Consider the following 21,328-nt stretch of genomic DNA (forward strand, 5'->3'; position numbering starts at 1 on the left):
TGATGGCCGAAAGCAAGGAGGAGCCGAGGAGCCTTCTAATCAAGGCGAAAGAAGAAAGCGCAAAAGCCGGGTTGCAGCTAAACGTCAAAAAAACCAAGATTATGGCAACAAGAATGATTGACAACTGGAAAATAGAGGGAGAAAATGTGGAGGCCGTGACAGACTTTGTATTTCTAGGCGCAAAGATGACTGCAGATGCAGACTGTGGCCAGGAAATCAGAAGACGCTTCCTTCTTGGGAGGAGAGCAATGTCCAGTCTCGATAAAATAGTCAAGAGTAGAGACATCAGACTGGCAACAAAGATCCGCCTAGTCAAAGCCATGGTCTTCCCTGTAGTAACCTACGGATGTGAGAGCTGGACCTTAGGGAAGGCTGAGCGAAGGAAGATCGATGCTTTTGAGCTGTGGTGTTGGAGGAAAGTTCTGAGAGTGCCTTGGACTGCGAGAAGACCCAACCTGTCCATCCTCCAGGAAATAAAGCCCGGCTGCTCATTGGAGAGAAGGATACTAGAGACAAAGTTGAACTACTTTGGCCACATCATGAGGAGACAGGAAAGCCTAGAGAAGACAATTATGCTGGGGAAAGTGGAAGGCAAAAGGAAGAGGGGCCGACCAAGGGCAAGATGGATGGATGGCATCCTTGAAGTGACTGGACTGACCTTGAGGGAGCTGGGGGTGGTGACGGCCGACAGGGAGCTCTGGCGTGGGCTGGTCCATGAGGTCACAAAGTGTCGGAGACGACTGAACGAATGAACAACAACAACAACAACAAAGGTGCATCCCATGAATAAGGTTGTGTGAAAGAGATCCTGGGCCTCAACAGCCAGGTGGACACGTTTGCCGGGCGCAGAATCAAAACGAGAGAAAGAAGAGGAAGTAACTTCAGAAGTGAAGGAAGAGAATGCGGGGAAATCACACTTCCCTTTTTGCCGAAGATAAAAGCAACGTCTGCTTGGCTCTTGAAGAGACAGAGACGGAGAGTAACACAGAGAGAGAGTGCCGAAAAGCAACTGGAAAGACCGAGCGGCCACCATGGGGGACCAGGGCGCCTACATCCGACACATTGAGCTTCTGGGCTTCGAGAAGAGGTTTTTCCCAAGTCAACACTACGTAAGTACTAAGTAGTACCTGGAACTCCATGCCATGGTGGTGGTGGTGAATAATAAAAAAATAAAATAAAAATAATAAATATATGAATAAAATATATGAATAATAATCTATATAAATAAAAATGTAATGTTCGTTTGTGGGATTAACATAAATCAAAAAACCACTGGGCGAATTGACACCAAATTTGGACACAAGACACCTAACAACCCAATATATGTCCTTCACTCAAAAAAATTGATTTTGTCATTTGGGAGTTGTAGTTGCTGGGATTTATAGTTCATCTACAATCTAAGAGCATTCTGAACCCCACCAATGATGGAATTAAACCAAACTTGGCACACAGTTCTCCCATGACCAACAGAAAATACTGGAATTGACACCAAATTTGGACACAAGACACCTAACAACCCAATATATGTCCTTCACTCAAAAAAAATGACTTTGTCATTTGGGAGTTGTAGTTTATGTATTTATTTATTTACATTATTTCTATCCCGCCCATTTCAGCCCAAAAGCAAAAACATCAAGTGCAAATTAAACATAAATGACAGTGCATAATAAACAATTTAAAAAGAAACTATGACCTCTCGTTCAAATCTGGGATTTATAGTTCACCGACAATCAAAGAGCATTCTGAACCCCACCAACGAGGGAATTGAATCAAACTTGGCACACAGAACTCCCATGACCAACGGAAAATACTGGAAGGGTTTGGTGGACATTGACCTTGAGTTTGGGAGTTGTAGTTCACCTACATTCAGAGAGCACTGTGGACTCAAACAATGATGGATCTGGACCAAACTTGGCACAAGCCCTCAATATGCCCAAATGTAAACACAGATGGAGTTTGGGGAAAATTGAATCTTGACATTTGGGAGTTGTAGTTGCTGGGATTTATAGTTCACCTACAATCACAGAGCATTCTGAACCCCACTAATGATAGAATTGGGCCAAACCTCCCACACAGAACCCCCATGTGGGTCACAGCAACACGTGGCAGGGGACGGCTAGTAATCTATATAAATAAAAATGTAATGTTCGTTTGTGGGATTAACATAAATGAAAAACGTCTGGATTAATTGATACCAAATTTGGACACAATACACATATCAGGCCAACGAGTGACCATCACTCATAAAAACGCTGAAAAACACAATGGAAGGGACTTAAAAAGCCAAAGAAGCAAAAAAGACACTACAGCGCATGTGCAAAAACAACTCCTCCTGGCAAACAACACACACAATAGCATATCCACACTCTCTGAACTACAGCTCCCAGCATCCCCTAGACCGGGTCCTTTAGGAGAGGAGGGTGATCCAAATGCACTGCTTCCAAGCTGCAAGCTATCTTCTCCTTGGATCTCTTTGATAGTATCCCAATCCCTGCATATTTCCAATTTCCTATTCCTGGACTGCAGCTCCCAGCAATCCTCCAGATAGATAGATTAGACAGAGATAGGTAGGTAGGTAGATAGATAGATTGATCAGGAGGACTGCTGGGAGTTGCAGTCCAAGAATAGGTAGAGAAGGAAGGAAGGAGAAAAAGAATAAGGGAAAGAAAAGGGGGAAAGGAAGGAAAGAGGAAGAGAAGGAAGGAAGGGGAGAAGAAAAGAAAGAAAAAAAGGAAAGGAAGGAAGAGAGAAAGAGGGAGGGAAGTTGGCCACAGCAACGTGTGGCGGGTACAGCTAATAATTAATAAAAATATATAAATATAACAACAAATATATATATAATAAAAATAAAAATATAAATATAACAATAAATATAAATATAATTAATAAATATAATTAATATTAATATTATTATTACTATTAATAATAATAATAATAATAATAATAATAATAATAATAATGTAATACTCGGCTCTCCTTGTGGCTCGAGGCGAGGTACTCCATTAAAGTGGGGTACAATTGCACTATGTCGCACAATGATTGTTTTGTTCCTGGGTTATAAATGCCATTCCCTAATTGGTTCAATCATAGAAACATGGGAAAAGTTATTGAACTCTAAGGTTTCACACCGAATTGAGCTCTATATTGGACTATAGTTGCAATTGGCCACCTTGATTTCCACTTGATGGCCTGACAGTTTTAGGTCTGACTTGTTACTGCCTGGGGGGATCCTTTGTTGAGAGGTGATTAGCTGTCCCTGATTGTTTCTTGCCTGGAGTTCCCCTGTGTTTGAGTTTTGTTCTTTCTTGACAGTTATAATTTTAGAGTTTTTCAATACTGGCAGCCAGGTTTTGTTCCTTTTCATGGTTTCCTTTCTGTTGAAATTGTCTAACATTGCCATCTATTGTTTTTGGTTTTTTAAGACCCTTCCGTTGTGTTTTTCAGTGTTTTTATGAGTGATGGCCACTCATTGGCCTGATTGGGGTATTGTGACCAAATTTGGTGTCTATTCGCCCAGTGGTTTTGGAGATATGTAAATCCCACAAACAAACATTACATTTTTATTTATATAGAATAATTTTTTTTGTCATGTCAGGAGCGACTTGAGAAACTGCAAGTCGCTTCTGGAGTGAGAGAATTGGCCGTCTGCAAGGACATTGCCCAGGGGATGCCTGGATGTTTTGATGTGTTACCATCCTTGTGGGAGGCTTCTTTAATGTCCCCTCTTGAGGAACTGGAGCTGACAGATGGAGCTCATCCGCACTCTCCCCAGATTCGAACCCGCGACCTGTCAGTCTTCAGTCCGGCTGCCACAAGGGTTTAACCCATTGCGCCACCGGGGGCTCCTATATAGAAGATATATAATCAAATAACAAGATAATCAAATAACATATGTATGTTTGTCTATTTTTACACAAAGGCTGTTGCTAGGTGAAGTGGCCCTCTGTGATGTCACTGGAAATCAATGTGACATTGGTGTGGGGGCGGGGGGAGAAGGAAAGAAAGAAAGAAAAAGAAGGGAAATGAAGGAGGAGGAAGAAAAGGGGGAAAGGAAGGGAGGAAGGAGAAAGAGAAAAAGGAGGGAAGAGGGGAAAAATAAGAGGGGGAAGAGGGGAAGCAAAGGGAGAAAAGAAAGAAAGAAAGAAAGAAAGAAAGAAAGAAAGAAAGAAAGAAAGAAAGAGAAGGGAAGGGAAGGGAAAGGAAAGGGAAGGAAAGGGAAGGAAAGGAAAGGAAGGGAAAGAGAAGGGAAGGGAAGGAAGGGAAAGAGAAGGGAAGGAAGGGAAAGAGAAGGGAAGGGAAGGAAGGGAAAGAGAAGGGAAGGAAAGGAAGGGAAAGAGAAGGGAAGGAAGGGGAAGGAAGGGAGGGAAGGGAAGGGAAGGAAAGGAAAGGAAAGGAAAGGAAAGGAAAGGAAAGGAAAGGAAAGGAAAGGAAGGGAAGGGAAAGGAAGGAAACAGTGTGGTGCATGCATGAGAGAAGACATTTCACCCTGCGGCCCTGTTTTGAATGTTCAGTTATTCTTCTTGCCAGGTTTACATGTTTCTGGTGAAATGGCACGATCTCACGGAAAAAGTCGTCTATCGGAAGTTCACCGAGATATACGAGTTCCACGTAAGTAGAAACTTGCACCAAACTTGGAGAATTCGGTTGCAGCTGCAATGATAAGGGTTTTTGTTGTTGTTGTTGTGTCAGTGGAGGATTCGGTTGCAATGATAAGGTTTTGTTGTTGTTGTTGTTGCCGTGTCAGGAGCGACTTGAGAAACTGCAAGTCACTTCTGGTGTGAGAGAATTGGCCGTCTGCAAGGACGTTGCCCAGGGGACGCCCGGATGTTTTGATGTGTTACCATCCTTGTGGGAGGCTTCTCTCATGTCCTTGCATGAGGAGCTGGAGCTGACAGAGGGAGCTCATCCACACTCTCCCCCGATTTGAACCTGCGACCTGTTGGTCTTCAGTCCTGCCGGCACAGGGGTTTAACCCATTGCACCACCGGGGGCTCCTAAAGACAAGGGTGAAGAAAAGTTATAGATAGGAGGGGTGTTTGCACTCTCGAAATATCACAGTTTGACGCTACTTGGACTGCTAGGGTTCATGCTTTGGAGTAGTGGAAGCCATAATTTTGCAAGGTCTTTCCTCTCTGCTAAAGACTTCTGTTGCAACTCCTTTGCAGGAGAGAAAGCGAGTAACACAAAGCCCGGAGGTCCGTTTCGTAATTCGGAGATTTGTATGATTTGTTAATGCACCACATCCGAATTACTAATTGAAACGTAAAAAACTTTAAAATTGCCTAAAAATTAGTGGATGAGCGAAACAGTCTGAAAATCGTACATATTGCCTAAAAGTGTGCAAAGTTTCATCCTGATCGCCTCACAATTTCCCCCATTGCTGCTAATGGAATAAATCTTAACGAAACAATTACGAAGCTTCGGAGATTCGGATTCAAAACGAAATGGGACCCCCCCCTCCAACAAAGCGGGGGGGGGGACCTTCCAAATCTCAAAAACAAATTACTAATTGGATTTAAGATTGTGCTGGCACGGCTGTACCTGGAGCTCCAACTTCATTTCTTTCTATTGAGTGTTTGCCTGCCTTCCAAGGTTCCATGCATTTTGCAATAAGGTGGCTTCCCTTGGTTTGCAATTATAGGGCCAATGACCCATCAATCATTGTTAAGTTTTGGTTCCGCCCCTTTCCCCAGGGCTCTGGGAGGAGAAAGAGCCATTTTAGATCAGTCTTGCATTGGGAAGCTTAGCTACAGGACGTGGATTAGCTCCACTTATAGAGAAGCTTCGTTTCTCACAGCATCCGGGGAAAATTCCGGGGGGAAACAGTTCCAAAGGACTCCAGCTGGAGAATCTACAAATCCTTGACTGGTAGGTCTACTCAGGACACAAGAAGCAGTTTGGAGCCGGGAGTAGAGCCCACACCATCAAAGTTTAGAAAGTAGATTGCCCAAGCAGGGGTTAAAAAGGGTTTTCCTCTCAAAGAAAAGAAACAGTTCACGAAGCCAGTTGCCTGTCCCTTGTGGACAAGATTAAGAAAGCCACCAGTTGATTCAAAGCCTTGAAGCATTTGTTTAATTGTGGAAGATCTAAGAAGTATTTGATTGTTTGTTGAAGACTTAAGCAATAATAAAGGACTTTGTTAAACCTTTTAAGTTTCTAAAGACTCTCTAGAGGAAAATCCATAGGGCCTCTCGTCTGAGGCACCATGGCTTCCCGCTGGGCACAAAAAGCACGTCCTGTTCCAAAGCCAATTGCTTTGCACACCTTTCGTGTCTTGCCAGCCATTTCTCTGCAGCAAGAGTCAGAATTACAAAGTCTTACAGAGGAGGACGACTAAAATGACCAAGGATCTTGGGGTCCTATAGGACAACAAGTTAAACATGAGGCAACAATGTAATGCGGTGGCAAAAAAAGCCAATGGGATTTTGGCCTGTATAGTGTCTAGATCAGTGGTTCTCAACCTGGGGTCCCCAGATGTTTTTGGCCTACAACTCCCAGAAATCCCTGCTAGTTTACCAGCTGTTAGGATTTCTGGGAGTTGTGAGCCAAAAACATCTGGGGACGCCAGGTTGAGAACCACTGGTCTAGATGCAGGGAAGTCATGCTCCCCATGCTCTATTCTGCCTTGGTCAGACCACATCTGGAATACTATGTCCAATTCTGGGCAGCACAATTGAAGGGAGATGTTGACAAGCTGGAAAGTGTCCAGAGGAGGGCGACTAAAATTATCAAGGGTCTGGAGAACAAGCCCTATGAGGAGCGGCTTTAAGAGCTAGGCATGTTTAGCCTGCAGAAGAGAAGGCTGAGAGGAAACATGAGGTCCAGGGTCAAGATGTGAGGGGAAGTCATAAGAAGGAGGGAGCAAACTCCCTTTCTTCTGCCCTGGAGACTAGGACACAATGGAGCAATGGCTTCAAACTACAGGAAAGGAAGAAGATTCCACCTGAACATGAGAACTTCCTGACTGTGAGAGAGAGCTGTTCAGCAGTGGAACTCTCTGCCCCAGAGTGTGGTGGAGTCTCCTTCTTTTAATTAGAGGCTGGATGAACATCTGTTAGGGGAGCTTTGAATGCAATTTTCCTGCTTCTTGGCAGAAAGAAGTTGGACTGGATGGCCCACAAGGTCTCTTCCAACTCTAGGATTCTATAAGAGTCAGAATGGCAAAGTCTTATGGATGTTGTCAGACTACAATTCCCAGCGTTCTTAGCAGAGTTTTAGCCTTTAGAGCATTGGGAGTGGTCTATCCCAACATCTGGGATGGTCCAATGATTCCCATTGAAAGCCTTCAGAGATGGAGGAAGTCCGCCGGTTTTATATCGGTGGACTTCCGATATAAAAGATGATCTAATATAGCTTTGTGGTTCTGCTCAAAGTATGGAAGGTAGAAAGTCATTGCGGATCCCATTGGGATTCTGACTAAAGGTATGGAGCCTAGAAAGAGAGTCATGGAAGGAAAGATCATCAACTCATGGGACTCAGGTTCTTGTTGGTCTCCTCAACATCTCCAGAATCTCAGGAGATGTTCTAAGACATTTTGTGTTTCTGCCCAAAGGTATGGAAGCTAGAAAGTCATTGCAGATCCCACTGGGAATCTGACCAAAGGTATGGAGCCTAGAAAGAGAGTCATGGAAGGAAGGATCATCAACTAGATGGAACTCGTTCTTGGTGGTCTCCTCAACATCTCCAGAATCTCAGGAGATGGTCTAAGATAGCTTTGAGATTCTGCCCAAAGGTATGGAAGTTAGAAAGTCATTGCAGATCCCATTGGGATTCAGATCAAAGGTATGGAGCCTAGAAAGACAGTAATGGAAGGAAAGATCATCAACTAGATGGAACTCAGGTTCTCGATGGTCTCCTCAACATCTCCAGAATCTCAGGAGATGGTCTAAGATAGCTTTGAGATTCTGTCCAAAGGTATGGAAGCCAGAAAGTCAATGCAGATCCCGTTGGGATTCTGACCAAAGGTATGTAGCCTAGAAAGAGAGTCATGGAAGAAAGGATCATCAACTAGATGGGACTCAAGACGGGTTCTTGGTGGTCTCTATAACATCTCTATAACATCACAGCTGAGGAGCTCCTGGTGTAGATCAAAGCACGCCTTCTGCCCCACCTGCTACTTCTCTTGTTGGGGAGGGTGATTAGAGTGAGGAGGGCCCATCTGAGTGAGTGGCAGGTGGCACCACATGGATGCCCTTGACTCACTCACTTGAGTCACTACTCTTTGGCATTTGGACTCCTCGGTGAGGTAGACAATTTGAGTGTTTTAGAGAAAGAGGGGTGTCTTCTAACACAAATTCTGCAACCAGAACTGATTCTTCTGACTGGCACCTTCTGCCTTGGCACCGAATCCAACCGCAGCAACATTTGGCTAAACTGAGAAACATCCTGCCTCTCCCCCATCTCAGTTGTGCAAGAGGAAGCCTGAGGAAGTCAACAGAAGCTGGTGCCACCCTTGTGACATCTTGTGTTGTTTGTTTGGTGCTGTGTGCCTTGAAGTCATCGATAGGTTATCATGGGATTCATTCAGAGGAGGTGTCATTAACACTTATACAACCTGAAAAGAAAAAGGTCTCCTTTTTGTAGAGCATTTTGTTGTTGTACTTGGTTGTTGTTGCACTCCAGACCAGGAAGCCCTCTGACTTTAAACACCACTTGATAGAGGAATCTATCCAAGGCAATGCTTCCAGGGACCTGAGATGACGCCTTGACTCAATTCCAACCTTGCTTCGTCTGGCTGCAGATTCTGTACTTGGCACTTTTATCCCCTAATCTACTCTATATCCCAAGAAGCCAGGAATGGATTTCTTTTCAGCCTTGAATCTGCTATCAGTTTCTCCTGCAATCTGGCAGAGCACCTGAGAGCCTGGTTTGTTTTCTTTTGCTGACTGAAAGCATTTCTTCTATCGACAACCAGAGTTCTCAGGTCATCTGTTCTTATCAGCACCTCTCAAGTCACAGTTAATGAATTTCTTCACCTCCACCATTTTCTAGGTACCTTTTTTAGAATGGTGTTTTCAGTCTTTCCAGACCTTAATAGACCCATAGCCAGACCCCAATAATACAATTTATTCACTCCATCCATCACAGATGTTTGCCTCTAAAGCAATGAAAGTGTCACTTGCACAAGCTCACCCAGAGGTCTTCTATGGGCAAACAGGGAAGTAAACCCAGTCTCTAGAGTAGTTGGACACATATGCACTGACCACATAATAAGTGTTCAGATGCTGCATAGTGCGAATGTGCAGAGGCGTATGTTGCAACCCAGATCAGGAAACGAGACCATAAGATTAAATCCACCACACTTGACTGTGGGAAAAACAATCCTTTTTTATTGATGAAAAATGGTTACAAAATAGAGGAAAATGCAAAGTCAAAATGCCACAGTAAAACTCAGCAGTCAGGAATATCTCTGAACTAGATCAAAATTCCAAAAACAACACTATAAAAACCTGGAACCTGTTAGCATTTCACTAACCGTACTTGGAAACTAGAAGCCTCTGGGAATGCAGGCCATGGGAAACGGGAACTCTGCCAAGGTAATGCCTCAGTCTAAACGATACTTGATCTAACGAGACAGCCCGGCGGGAGACACTTAAAACTAAAGAAACTGTTTCGGGACACGGCTCCAGGCTTGGAAGCTTCCTTTTCCTTTAACCTACTTGACTTTCGCAGACTCAGTGATTCACTCCTGTTTTTCCAAATCTGTCCTCTTCGATCCTCATTAAAAAGGCAGGTGTTAGCTCCTCTGGAGAGTTATCACCGCTTGACTCTGAAACATTCTCATCAGGATGTGTAGTTTCACTTTCCCAGCCACTGCCCTCAGAATCAACAGTTTCCAAACCATCAGGGAAAAATACACGTTCAGTGGCCTATTCAGTTGCATCAGGAAATACAATCAAAGAATCAGGTTCAGGTTCACACAGAGGCTGAGGTTCAGGCTCACACGGAGGCTGAGGGTCAGGTTCACACGGAGGCTGAACCCCAACAGCGTGTGAATTAGGGGCTTTCAATGGGGTTCAGCTACATGGGAGATACTCCAAAATAGGGCCCATAATGCTCATCAGCATACCTAGGTGTCGGTTAAACGCACACATGGGTAATTTACATTCTTCCCATGACTTTAAGCTAGTTTTTAAAGAATGTGTTCCTTTTCTCATCTCTTGTTAGAAAGCCTTGAAGGAGATGTTTCCCATTGAATCTGGGGATATTAATGTTGAGAATCGGATCATTCCACACTTACCAGGTAAGTGGATCCACTGATGAGATCCTTTCTGACTTGGGCGACCAGCAATGGTCTTTCTCTATTGCACACCATATTTGCCCCTGTTGTTTCTTCTTTCTTTCTTTCCTCGAAATTTAGTAGAGAGTAATATTGGTAGTCCAGAGAACACTACTTTAAGGAGAGTGATCTCCTCGAACTACAGAATGGGAAAGGAGTCTAAGTTTCTCTCAAAACTCCAAATATCAGGAGTTTGCAGATATTGTGACACTTAAAATGGTGTAAAAATGACTATAATCATAATGTAGTGTTGGTTACATCACCTGGTTAGGTGTTGTTACCTTAATGTTTAGCCCATCTACAGTTAGCTCTGGTGATCTTAGTAACTCGAGTTTATCTGATTTGAACATCAGAAATATCTTTCCAAATCAGGAAGGTTTTTATATATGTATACAAATATCATCCACATATACAAATATCATCCACATATACAAATATCATCCACGTATACAAACAATACTCATGTATACAAATATCATCCATGTATACAAACAATATACAAATATCATCCATGTATACAAACAATACACATATATACAAATATCATCCATGTATACAAACAATATCCATGTATACAAACAATATAATCCACATATACAAATATCATCCACGTATACAAACAATATTCATGTATACAAATATCATCCACGCATACAAATATCATCCATGTATACAAACAATATCCATGTATACAAATATCGTCCATGTATACAAATATCACCCACGTATACAAACAATATTCATGTATACAAATATCATCCACGTATACAAACAATATCCATGTATACAAATATCCACGTATACAATATCATCAATGTATACAAACAATATCCATGAATACAAATGTCATCCACATATACAAATATTGTCCACGTATACAAACAATATCCATGTATACAAATATCGTCCACATATACAAATATCATCCACGTTTACAAACAATATCCATGTATACAAATATCCACGTATACAAATATTGTCCACATATACAAACAATACCCACGTATACAAATATCATCCACATATACAAATATCGTCCATGTATACAAATATCCATGTATACAAACAATATCACGTATACAAATATCATCCACGTATACAAATATCATCCACGTATACAAACAATATCCATGTATACAAGTATTGTCCATGACGTCACAAAGAGTTGGAAGCAACTGAATGAAAAAACAACAAAATACAAATATTATAAACGTATACAAATATTGTAAATGTATACAAATATTGTCCATGTATGCAAATATAATCCAATCAATTATTGTGTCACTTTATCTCTTTGGTTTGGGATTACTTCGCAGTTGCACCTGACAATGAATTGCCTCAGCTACTGAGACTTGTCTACTCATCCAGACTTGACGATTAATTGTGAATATGCTTGGCTTATATGCAAATTCTAACGCCTGATCGTGTCCATCGGTCCCGTATGTCCTTCTCTCTGTCCATCCCTTTTAGCACCAAAGTGGTTTGACAGCCAGCGATCCACCCAAAACAGACAAAACACACTCTCTGAGTACTTCTCTGCCCTGATCAACCTTCCACGAAAGATCTCCCGGTGTGAACACATCCTGTCTTTCTTCAAAGTCAGACCAGATGATCTGAATCCTCCCACCGCAGGCCAGTGAGTATTGGTTTGGCACTGGGAGAATAGACAGGTGTCATATGCTGCATCTGCACTGTCGAATCAATGCGGTTCCACACCACTTTCACTACCTTAAGCTATGGAGACCTGGGAGAGATATTAATATTTTATTAATATTTCTGCAAATGTTTTTATGATAATTTTTGTAAATATTTTTCCAAATATATGCATAATTTTTGCGAATGTTTTTAAAATTATTTTTAATATTTTGTTATTTTGTAAACTTTTTTTCAGAATATTTTATGCTTACTTGTGACTAAGATTTCTGCAAATAATTTATGGTTATTTTTGTGAATATTTTAATGATTTTGTGGATATTTTTCCTGACTATTTTTTTTAAATTTTCCTGACTATTTTGTGGTATGAATATTTTTCTGAATATTTTAATGCTTATTTTTGGATAATATTTCTGCAAATATTTTTTCAATTATTTTTATAAATATTGTAATTATTATTGTGAATAATTTGTGGCTATTTGTTGTGAATATTTTTTTGTATATACCTGTAAATATATTATTATTATTAACTTTTTTCTGAATATTTTAATGCTTATTTTTGGTGAATATTTCTGCAAATATTTTTTTCAATTATTTTTATGACTATATATTTGTGAAGGGTTTGTGACTATTCATTGTGAATATTTTTCTGAATATTTCTGTGAAAAAAATATTATTTTATGAACATTTTTTCTGAATATTTTATGCTTACTTTGGGTGAATATTTCTGCAAATATTTTATGGTTATTTTTGTGAATATTTTCATGTTTTTATGAATATTTTGGTGAATATTTCTACAAATATTTTATGGTTCTTTTGGAGAATATTTTATGGTTATTTTTGTGAATATATTCATGAATATTTTGGTGAATATTTCTGCAAAAATTTTATGATTATTTTTGTGAATATTTTTATGATTTCTATTAATATTTTGGTGAATATTTCTGCAAATATTTTATGGTTCTTTTTGGTGAATATTTTCATGATTTTCATGAATATTTTTGGTGAATATTTCTGCAAAACTTTTATGATTATTTTTGTGAATATTTTCATGATTTTCATGAATATTTTTGGCTAATATTTCTGCAAATATTTTATGGTTATTTTGTGAATATTTCCATGATTTTCATGAATATTTTTGGTGAATATTTCTGCAAATATTTTATGATTATTTTTGTGAATATTTCCATGATTTTTGTGAATATTTTTTTGAATATTTTTGCTATTATTTCAGTAAACATTTTTTTCTGAATATTTTAATGTTTATTTTTGGGAGCTGTAGTTTGGAGACACTCTTGGGCAGAGAAGGTGAAACGCCTTGTAGAACCCCACCAACTCCCATGAGTGAGTAGAGTGAGTAGAGACAGCTAAAGACCATGCAAAACTACAACTCCCAACGATTCCAGAGAATTGAGCTTAAAGTGGTGTCAAACTTCATTAATTCTTCAGTGGGGATGGATGCACCCTTAGTTTGTAGCCACTGAAGCCAACCGAGGTTGTCAAAAGCTTTCCTCTTCCCCCTTTTTTCTTATTAGAATCAAGAAGCCAGAAACCTATTTAATGCCAAAGGACTCCAAGAAGATCGCAGAAGGTAAGGAAGTCCTAAATTTCCTCCTTGACAGATGCAACTGTCTTTCAGGCTGCAAAGGTCGACAGCAAGCTAGACAAATGGTCGGAAGCTTACTCCGACCCAGGCTGGCTTCGAACTCACAACCAGCTGCACCACAACTTGGTCCTGTTGTTATTGTTGTTATTATTATGTTATATTATGTTATAATTACATTATATTATTATGCTAATACATTATCGTATTACATTAAGTCTAGTTGTGTCCAACTCTGGAGAGTGGTGCTCATCCCCATTTCTGAGCCAAAGAGCTGGCATTGTCCACAGACACCTCCAAGGTCATGTGGGCACTGGCATCACTGCATGGACTGCTCTTACCGTCCCGTCGAAGCAGTACCTATTGATCTATTCACATTATGCTGGGGAAAGTGGAAGGCAAAAGGAAGAGGGGCCGACTAAGGGCAAGATGGATGGATGGCATCCTTGAAGTGACTGGACTGACCTTGAAGGAGCTGGGGGTGGTGACAGCTGACAGGGAGCTCTGGCGTGGGCTGGTCCATGAGGTCACGAAGAGTCGGAGACGACTAGACGAATGAACAACAACAACAACAAGATTGGCAGGAGCTGGGGCTAACAGCCAGAGCTCACCCCTCTCCCTGAATTTGAACCGCCAATCTTTCGGTCAGCAAGTTAAGCAGCTCAGTGGTTTAACCTATTATTAATGGGGGGGCCATTAATAAGATATACAATTATGTTCTTAATATATTATACTATTATCATTATTACTATTATTATAGTATATTATTTTAATGTTATAATAAAATAATATATTATTATTATATTATATTATGATGTTATGAATATATTATATTATTTTAATATTATTATATAAATATAAATACATTGATTAGCCCTCAGGCCATATCACCATATTGAACCAAACACCAAGCTTGATACAACTTAATAAAACTTTCTTTAGTAAGTTAAACAAGGCACTTATAATAATACAGTAAAGTATCATAAAACTGAATATATACATCCTAATTACCTATCCACCCCATACAATTGACCTCGATCAGCTCCACGTATGTGGATCTCAGGTGTATTGCTTTGCTTAAATACAGGGCTGTTTTATATGCTATTTTGGGGTCTTGACCACACATAAAATACATTGTTCTGAGGTGAGATTCCCAATAAATTGCCCCTTTGATATATGGACCAAGGTATAGACCATATATAGTTGAACCATATATAATTATAGTATATGATAATAATATATTATAATTATAATTATATTATATTATTATATTATAAATTATATTATGTTATTAATTATTATAATAATATATTATGGTATTATATAATTATTATTATATAAATTATTATTATTATTATTATTATTATTATTATTATTATTGCTGTGGAATTATTGCAGTTTGACACCCCTTGAATTGCCGTGGGTTGATGCCACATCATCCTGGGATTTGCGCAATGGTGAGGCACCCACCCACACTCTTTGGCCAGGTTCAAACTACAACTATCAGAATTCCTTAGCACTGAGCCGTGGCAGTTCAAGTGGTGTCGAACTGCATGCATCCTATAGTGTAGACCCCCCCCCCCCCCGCCCATGCCTTCATAGACAACTGGCCACACTCTCTCTAGATACCCCAGTCTCATATTTTCCCTTTGGGACTTTCCTACTCACCGTTGCTCCTCCTCCTCCTCTTATAGATATCACAGGGCCCATCATTCTGCAGACCTACCGAGCGATTGCGGACTACGAGAAGAGCTCCAGCACCGAGATGGGGGTCAAGGCGGGGGACACCGTGGATGTTGTGGAGAAGAGCGAGACTGGTAAGAAGAGAGGGGGGGCCCTCTCCGTGACAGCCGAGTCTCATTGGCCCCGGGTGAAAGCATTTCTTGGGTAGTGGGCAGTATGGTGTTTAGGGAGGACATTGGCAGGGGTTGGGAGACATGTTCATGATATTATATTGTACACCCACAGGCAGCATATTCTGCTGTCAAACAGCTTTTTTCCCTAGATATTTAGATGGTGTCTCCTCTAATTTGATTCCACTATATTGAATAGGCTTGCAGCTCTGGACCAGGAAAGATAATAATAATAATAATAATAATAATAATAATAATAATAATAATAATAATATAACAACAACAACAACAACAACATAGAACTATACTGGTTAGCGTACTATATCTGCATGCACAGAGGAGGAAAGGGCCAGGGAAGATAACAACAACAACAACAACAACAACAACAACAACAACAAAGCAGTGGGTGACCAGATTCCACAGTCTGCCACACTTTTGAAAAATAAGAAAGTATCTTACATAGCAAATTTCTTGCTGTTGATTTTCCAAAAAGTTGTCAATTATTGACAGGTTGTTTTGCATATAACACATGCTGACTCCATCAGTTCTGGACAGATGTTGGCTTTTCATAAGGACCATTGTATGACTTCCTTAAAGAATCATTGTCTTTGACTATGTAAACATGTTGTTTTCAACCAAGAGCTAATCATCATCTCTGATCATATCAGCAGTACAACAGTTCATGAATTCTTCACCTCCTTAGGATGGTGTCTTCAATCTTCATCAGACTCCATCAGACTTTTGTGCAATTTCATTGAAACCACACATCATATTTATCACACAACTCTCACGTTTCCTTTCCAGGCTGGTGGTTCTGTCAGCAAAAGAACAAACGGGGCTGGGTCCCTGCTGCCTACATGGAACCTATGGACGGCCCCGATGAGTCCGAAGAGCAGGAGCCCAATTATGCGGGTAACTGTCTCCATTTGGCTCAATATTAATCGGGGAAGCTAATTTACAATGACATAAAAATCTCCAGCAAGCATGCAAAGAATGAGGAAGTACTACATCAGTGTCACAAATAGATGGTGAAGCAACATCTCCCCTGGTGGCCAGAATACCCTCATGAAAAAGCTGGAATGTTAAATAGCCTCTGTGTGTCTGTCTATATATGTTGTGTGTAAATGGCATTGAATGTTTGCCATGTATATGTACATTGTACTCTGCCCCGAGTCCCCTGCGGGGTGAGAATAATAATAATAATAATAATAATAATAATAATAATAACTTTCGAAAAAGCTAGAGAACGAGTGTAGAATCTGAGCTGTTGTTTGCTTGCTTTCTCCCAAGGTGAGCTTCACGTTGTCCGCAGAGGCTACATGGCTGCCCAGGAGGACGAGATCTCGCTGAAGGAAGGGGAAACCATTGAAGTGATCCACAAATTGCTGGACGGGTGGTGGGTCGTCAGGTGAGGCTTACTGGTGCGAGAAAGGATGCCCCAGTGGTTCCTTTTCAACAAATGGGTGGAGAAAACAGAGAATGTAAAGCCTTTAGAGTAGACAACGTAGATGATGTGTAGTTTGTAGTTGGAGCAGTTTTCTTTTTGTCTCTAAATTGCAGGAAGGACGAGGCCACAGGCTACTACCCCTCCATGTACCTGCAGAAAGCGGGTGAAGAGAAGACCCCAGAGAACAACAACCAATTGAGGAACAAAGTGGCCCCTCCACGAAGGTCGGTGCCTGGGAATTCGGGGGGCGTTTCAGCCAGGGAATTGTGGCTGAATGTTCTTGTCATTAATATTTTTGAACCTTGAAAATGTTTAGTCCGTTATCCGTAGGACAGAGTCCATAAGGCACTTTCAGAGAAAGAAGTACATGCACACTCCAAGACTGGGTGTTATAATTGCTATATTAGTTACACAGACAAAAGGGGAAAACACATATTCTCAGCATTCACACACATGCATTCAACATTCATGCTCACCATCCTTCTTCATTTTGTTGATCAGGATTCTTTCATTCAAAACTCAATCATACTCACCATCCTTCTTCACCATCCTTCACTCACAATCCACTCATTCATACTCACCATCCTTCTTCACCCACACTCCATCCATCAATTCATTCATTCGTTTATTCATTCTCACCATCCTTCTTCACTCATTATCTTTTCATTCACTCGTTCATACTCACCATCCTTCTTCACTCACAATCCATTTATTCACTCGTTCATTCTCACCATCCTTCTCCACCCACAATCCATTCATTCATTCATTCTCACCATCCTTCTTCACTCATTATCTTTTCATTCACTCGTTCATACTCACCATCCTTCTTCACTCACAATCCATTTATTCACTCGTTCATTCTCACCATCCTTCTCCACCCACAATCCATTCATTCATTCATTCTCACCATCCTTCTTCACTCATTATCTTTTCATTCACTCGTTCATACTCACCATCCTTCTTCACTCACAATCCATTTATTCACTCGTTCATTCTCACCATCCTTCTCCACCCACAATCCATTCATTCATTCATTCTCACCATCCTTCTTCACTCATTATCTTTTCATTCACTCGTTCATACTCACCATCCTTCTTCACTCACAATCCATTTATTCACTCGTTCATTCTCACCATCCTTCTCCACCCACAATCCATTCATTCATTCATTCTCACCATCCTTCTTCACTCATTATCTTTTCATTCACTTGTTCATTCTCACCATCCTCCTTCACTCACAATCCACTCATTCACTCATTGGTGAGTATGAATGAATGAATGGATGGATTGTGAGTGAAGAAGGATGGCGAGTATGAACGAGTAAATAAATGGATTGTGAGTGAAGAAGGATGGTGAGTATATGAATGCGTGAATGAAAAGATAATGAGTGAAGAAGGATAGTGAGAATAAATGAATGAATGAATGGATTGTCACTATTCTTCACTATCACTAATCTTCACTCACAATCCATTCATACCATCCTTCTTCACTCACAATCCACTCATTCACTCATCCGTACTCACCATCCTTCTTCACTCACAATCCATTCATACCATCCTTCTTCACTCACAATCTATTCATTCACTTATTCATACTCACCATCCTTCTTCACTCATTATCTTTTTGTTCACTCATTCATACTCATCATTCTTCTACTTTCCATTCTTTGACACATAATCCATTCATTCACTCATTCATTCTCACTATCCTTCACTCATTATCTTTTCATTCACTCATTCATACCATCCTTCTTTACCCACAATCCATTCATTCACTCATTTATTCTCACTATCCTTCTTCACTCGTTTTTATTCACTCATTCATTCTCACCATCCTTCTACACTCACAATCCATTCATTCACCCATTCATTCTCATCATCCTTCTTCACTCACCATCCATTCATTCACTCGTTCATTCTCACCATCCATTCATTCACTCACTCATACTCACCATCCTTCTTCACTCATTATCTTTTTGTTCACTCGTTCATACTCATCATTCTTTTTCTTCCCATTCTTTAACTCACAATCCATTCATTCGCTCGTTCATACTCTCCATCCTTTAACATTCCAATGATGACGCTTCTTGGAAATACGGAAGGAGGCGGGTGTTCAAAATGCTGTATTCCTCACAGATCTGGCATACTTTGGAAAAAGAAAGGAAAATATTCTCCTTATGGAGCAATTTTTGGTTATCCATTACTTGGTAGTTTCGGTAACCTCTGTCATTCAGCTCAGATTTACGAGAGCCTCATCAATCCCGAAACAGATCTGTTGTTTATCTTCATTCTTAAGGTAACATTGCCTTTGATTATGTAAACAGACGTTGTTTACACCAAACGTTCTCAGGTCAGTTCTTTGGAGATGGTGTTATGGAGGCCAGCCTTGATCATGATAATAATAATCATTACATTATTTATAATTAAATAATTATAATTGTATTAAATGATAGAAATTCATAATAACAACGTGGCATATGGCGATCAGTCTCCTCTTTCCGCTGTCGGTGTGGCGGGGCTTTGAGTTCTCTCTCTCTCTCCTCTTCCATCTTGGCAGATCCACCATCCGAAACATCAAGAGCATCCACAATCAGAACCGCAAGCAGATCAGCCAGGAGACCTACCGGCGAAACAGCGTGAAATACATGCAGAGCAGGAAGAAGCTGAGAGGCAACAACCTCCTCAACAAAGGCAGCGCAATCTGTAAGTTGTATCGGTAAACAGAGGCTGAGTGGGTGGCTCTCTGTTGGGAGTGTTTCTATTGAGTTTTTCGTGCATGGCTGTTTCCTTATTGAGCCTCAGTCAGTGGTTCCCAACAAGCCCTATGAGGAGTGGCTTAAAGAGCTGGGCATGTTTAGCCTGCAGAAGAGAAGACAGAGAGGAGACATGATAGGTAAAGGTTGTTCCCTGACATTAAGTCCAGTCGTGTCCGACTCTGGGGGTTGGTCCTCATCTCCATTTCTAAGCCGAAGAGCCAGCGTTGTCCATAGACACCTCCTAGGTCATGTGACAGGCATGACTGCATGGAGCACCGTTACCTTCCCACTGGAGCCGTACCTATTCATCTACTCACATTTGCATGTTTCCGAACTACTAGGTTGGCAGAAGCTGGGGCTAACAGTGGGAGCTCACCCCACTCCCCAGACTCGAACTAGCGACCTTTCGGTCAGCAAGCTCAGCAGTTCAGTGCTTTAACCCACTGTGCCACTGGTAGACTTGATAGCCATGTATAAATTTGTGAGAGGAAGTCATAGGGAGGAGGGAGCAAGCTTGTTTTCTGCTGCCCTGGAGGCTGGGACGCAATGGAACAATAGCTTCAAATGACAGGAAAGAAGGTTCCACCTGAAAATGAGAAAGAACTTCCTGACTGTGAGAGCTGTTCAGCAGTGGAACTCTCTGCCCCAGAATGTGGTAGAGGCTCCTTCTTTGGAAGCTTTGAAACAAAAGCTGGATGGCCATCTGTTGGGAGTGTTTTGAAGGGGATTTTCCTGCTTCTTGGCAGAATGGGGTTGGACTGGATGGCCCACGAGGTCTCTTCCGACTCTAGGATTCTATGTTTCCATAACACAAACAAACAAATACACGCAGCAGCCTTCACACTGGGGCTTTCTCACACAAGGCTTCTCTCACACTGAGGTTTACCTCACACTCCTCAGGATGACACCAGCTCACTCTCTCTTCAAGACTCTCGGATTCTCTCTCTGTTTGGGAAGTTCCAACCTCGCCTTTTCTTTTCCTTTTAGTGGAGAAGGACGAGCGGGAAGAGAAGGCACCCAAAGCCCAGCCGGCCATCCCTCCGCGGCCCAGCAAAGACTTGATCCTGACCCGATGCTCCGAGAGCACAAAGAGCAAAATCAAGTGAGGAAGACAAACCTCCGCGGACCACATCATTGGGACTTCCTTTGCAAAGCACCCTCCAGTTGAGGCTCAGCATTCAAATAGAAATATTCCCAGAAATATTCAGAAAAAATGTTAATAAAAATAGTTACAGAAATAGTTGGAAAAATATTAACGTAAATATTCATAATAAATAATAATTAAAATATTCACTAAAATATTCACAGAAATATTCAGAAAAAATATTTAGAGAATGATAAAAAATATTTGCAGAAATATTCAGAAAAACGTTAATAAAAATAGTCACAGAAATAGTTGCGAAAATATTCATGGAAATATTCACAGAAAATAATCATTAAAATATTCACTAAAATATTCACAGAAATATTCTGAAAAAATATCCAGAGAATGATACAAAAATATTCCCAGAAACATTCAGAAAAATGTTAATAAAAATAGTCACAGAAATAGTTGTGGAAATATTCACAGAAAATAATCATTAAAATATTCACAGTAATATTCTGAAAAAAATATTCAGAGAATGATAAAAATATTTGCAGAAATATTCACAGAATTTTTCTGAAAAAATGTTAATTAAAAATAGTCATAGAAATAGTTGCGAAAATATTTATGGAAATATTCACATAAAATAATCATT

General features: G+C 40.5%; 1 protein-coding gene across 1 annotated transcript; it reads left to right on the forward strand.

The window, feature by feature from the left end:
• The first annotated feature begins 945 nt into the window (after nt 1-945).
• Nucleotides 946-20,780, forward strand: NCF1 (neutrophil cytosolic factor 1). Its single transcript, XM_067472253.1, has 11 exons — nt 946-1,109; nt 4,528-4,608; nt 10,168-10,243; nt 11,750-11,915; nt 13,468-13,523; nt 15,230-15,352; nt 16,193-16,300; nt 16,679-16,796; nt 16,949-17,059; nt 19,391-19,536; nt 20,577-20,780. The coding sequence occupies exons 1-11, from the start codon at nt 1,032-1,034 to the stop codon at nt 20,693-20,695; spliced, it is 1,182 nt and encodes a 393-aa protein (XP_067328354.1). The 5' UTR covers nt 946-1,031; the 3' UTR covers nt 20,696-20,780.
• The last annotated feature ends 548 nt before the right edge of the window (nt 20,781-21,328 follow it).

Source organism: Anolis sagrei, chromosome 11 (genome assembly GCF_037176765.1).
Source record: "Anolis sagrei isolate rAnoSag1 chromosome 11, rAnoSag1.mat, whole genome shotgun sequence".
NCBI classification, from domain to species: domain Eukaryota; kingdom Metazoa; phylum Chordata; class Lepidosauria; order Squamata; family Dactyloidae; genus Anolis; species Anolis sagrei.

Bases quoted from the DNA above. Each gene is read 5' to 3' on its own strand.
- NCF1 (XM_067472253.1), top strand. From the start codon at position 1,032: ATGGGGGACCAGGGCGCCTACATCCGACACATTGAGCTTCTGGGCTTC. The intron at 4,609-10,167 runs GTAAGTAGAAAC...ATCTCTTGTTAG, and splicing joins CCGAGATATACGAGTTCCAC to AAAGCCTTGAAGGAGATGTT. The intron at 15,353-16,192 runs GTAAGAAGAGAG...TTTCCTTTCCAG, and splicing joins TGTGGAGAAGAGCGAGACTG to GCTGGTGGTTCTGTCAGCAA.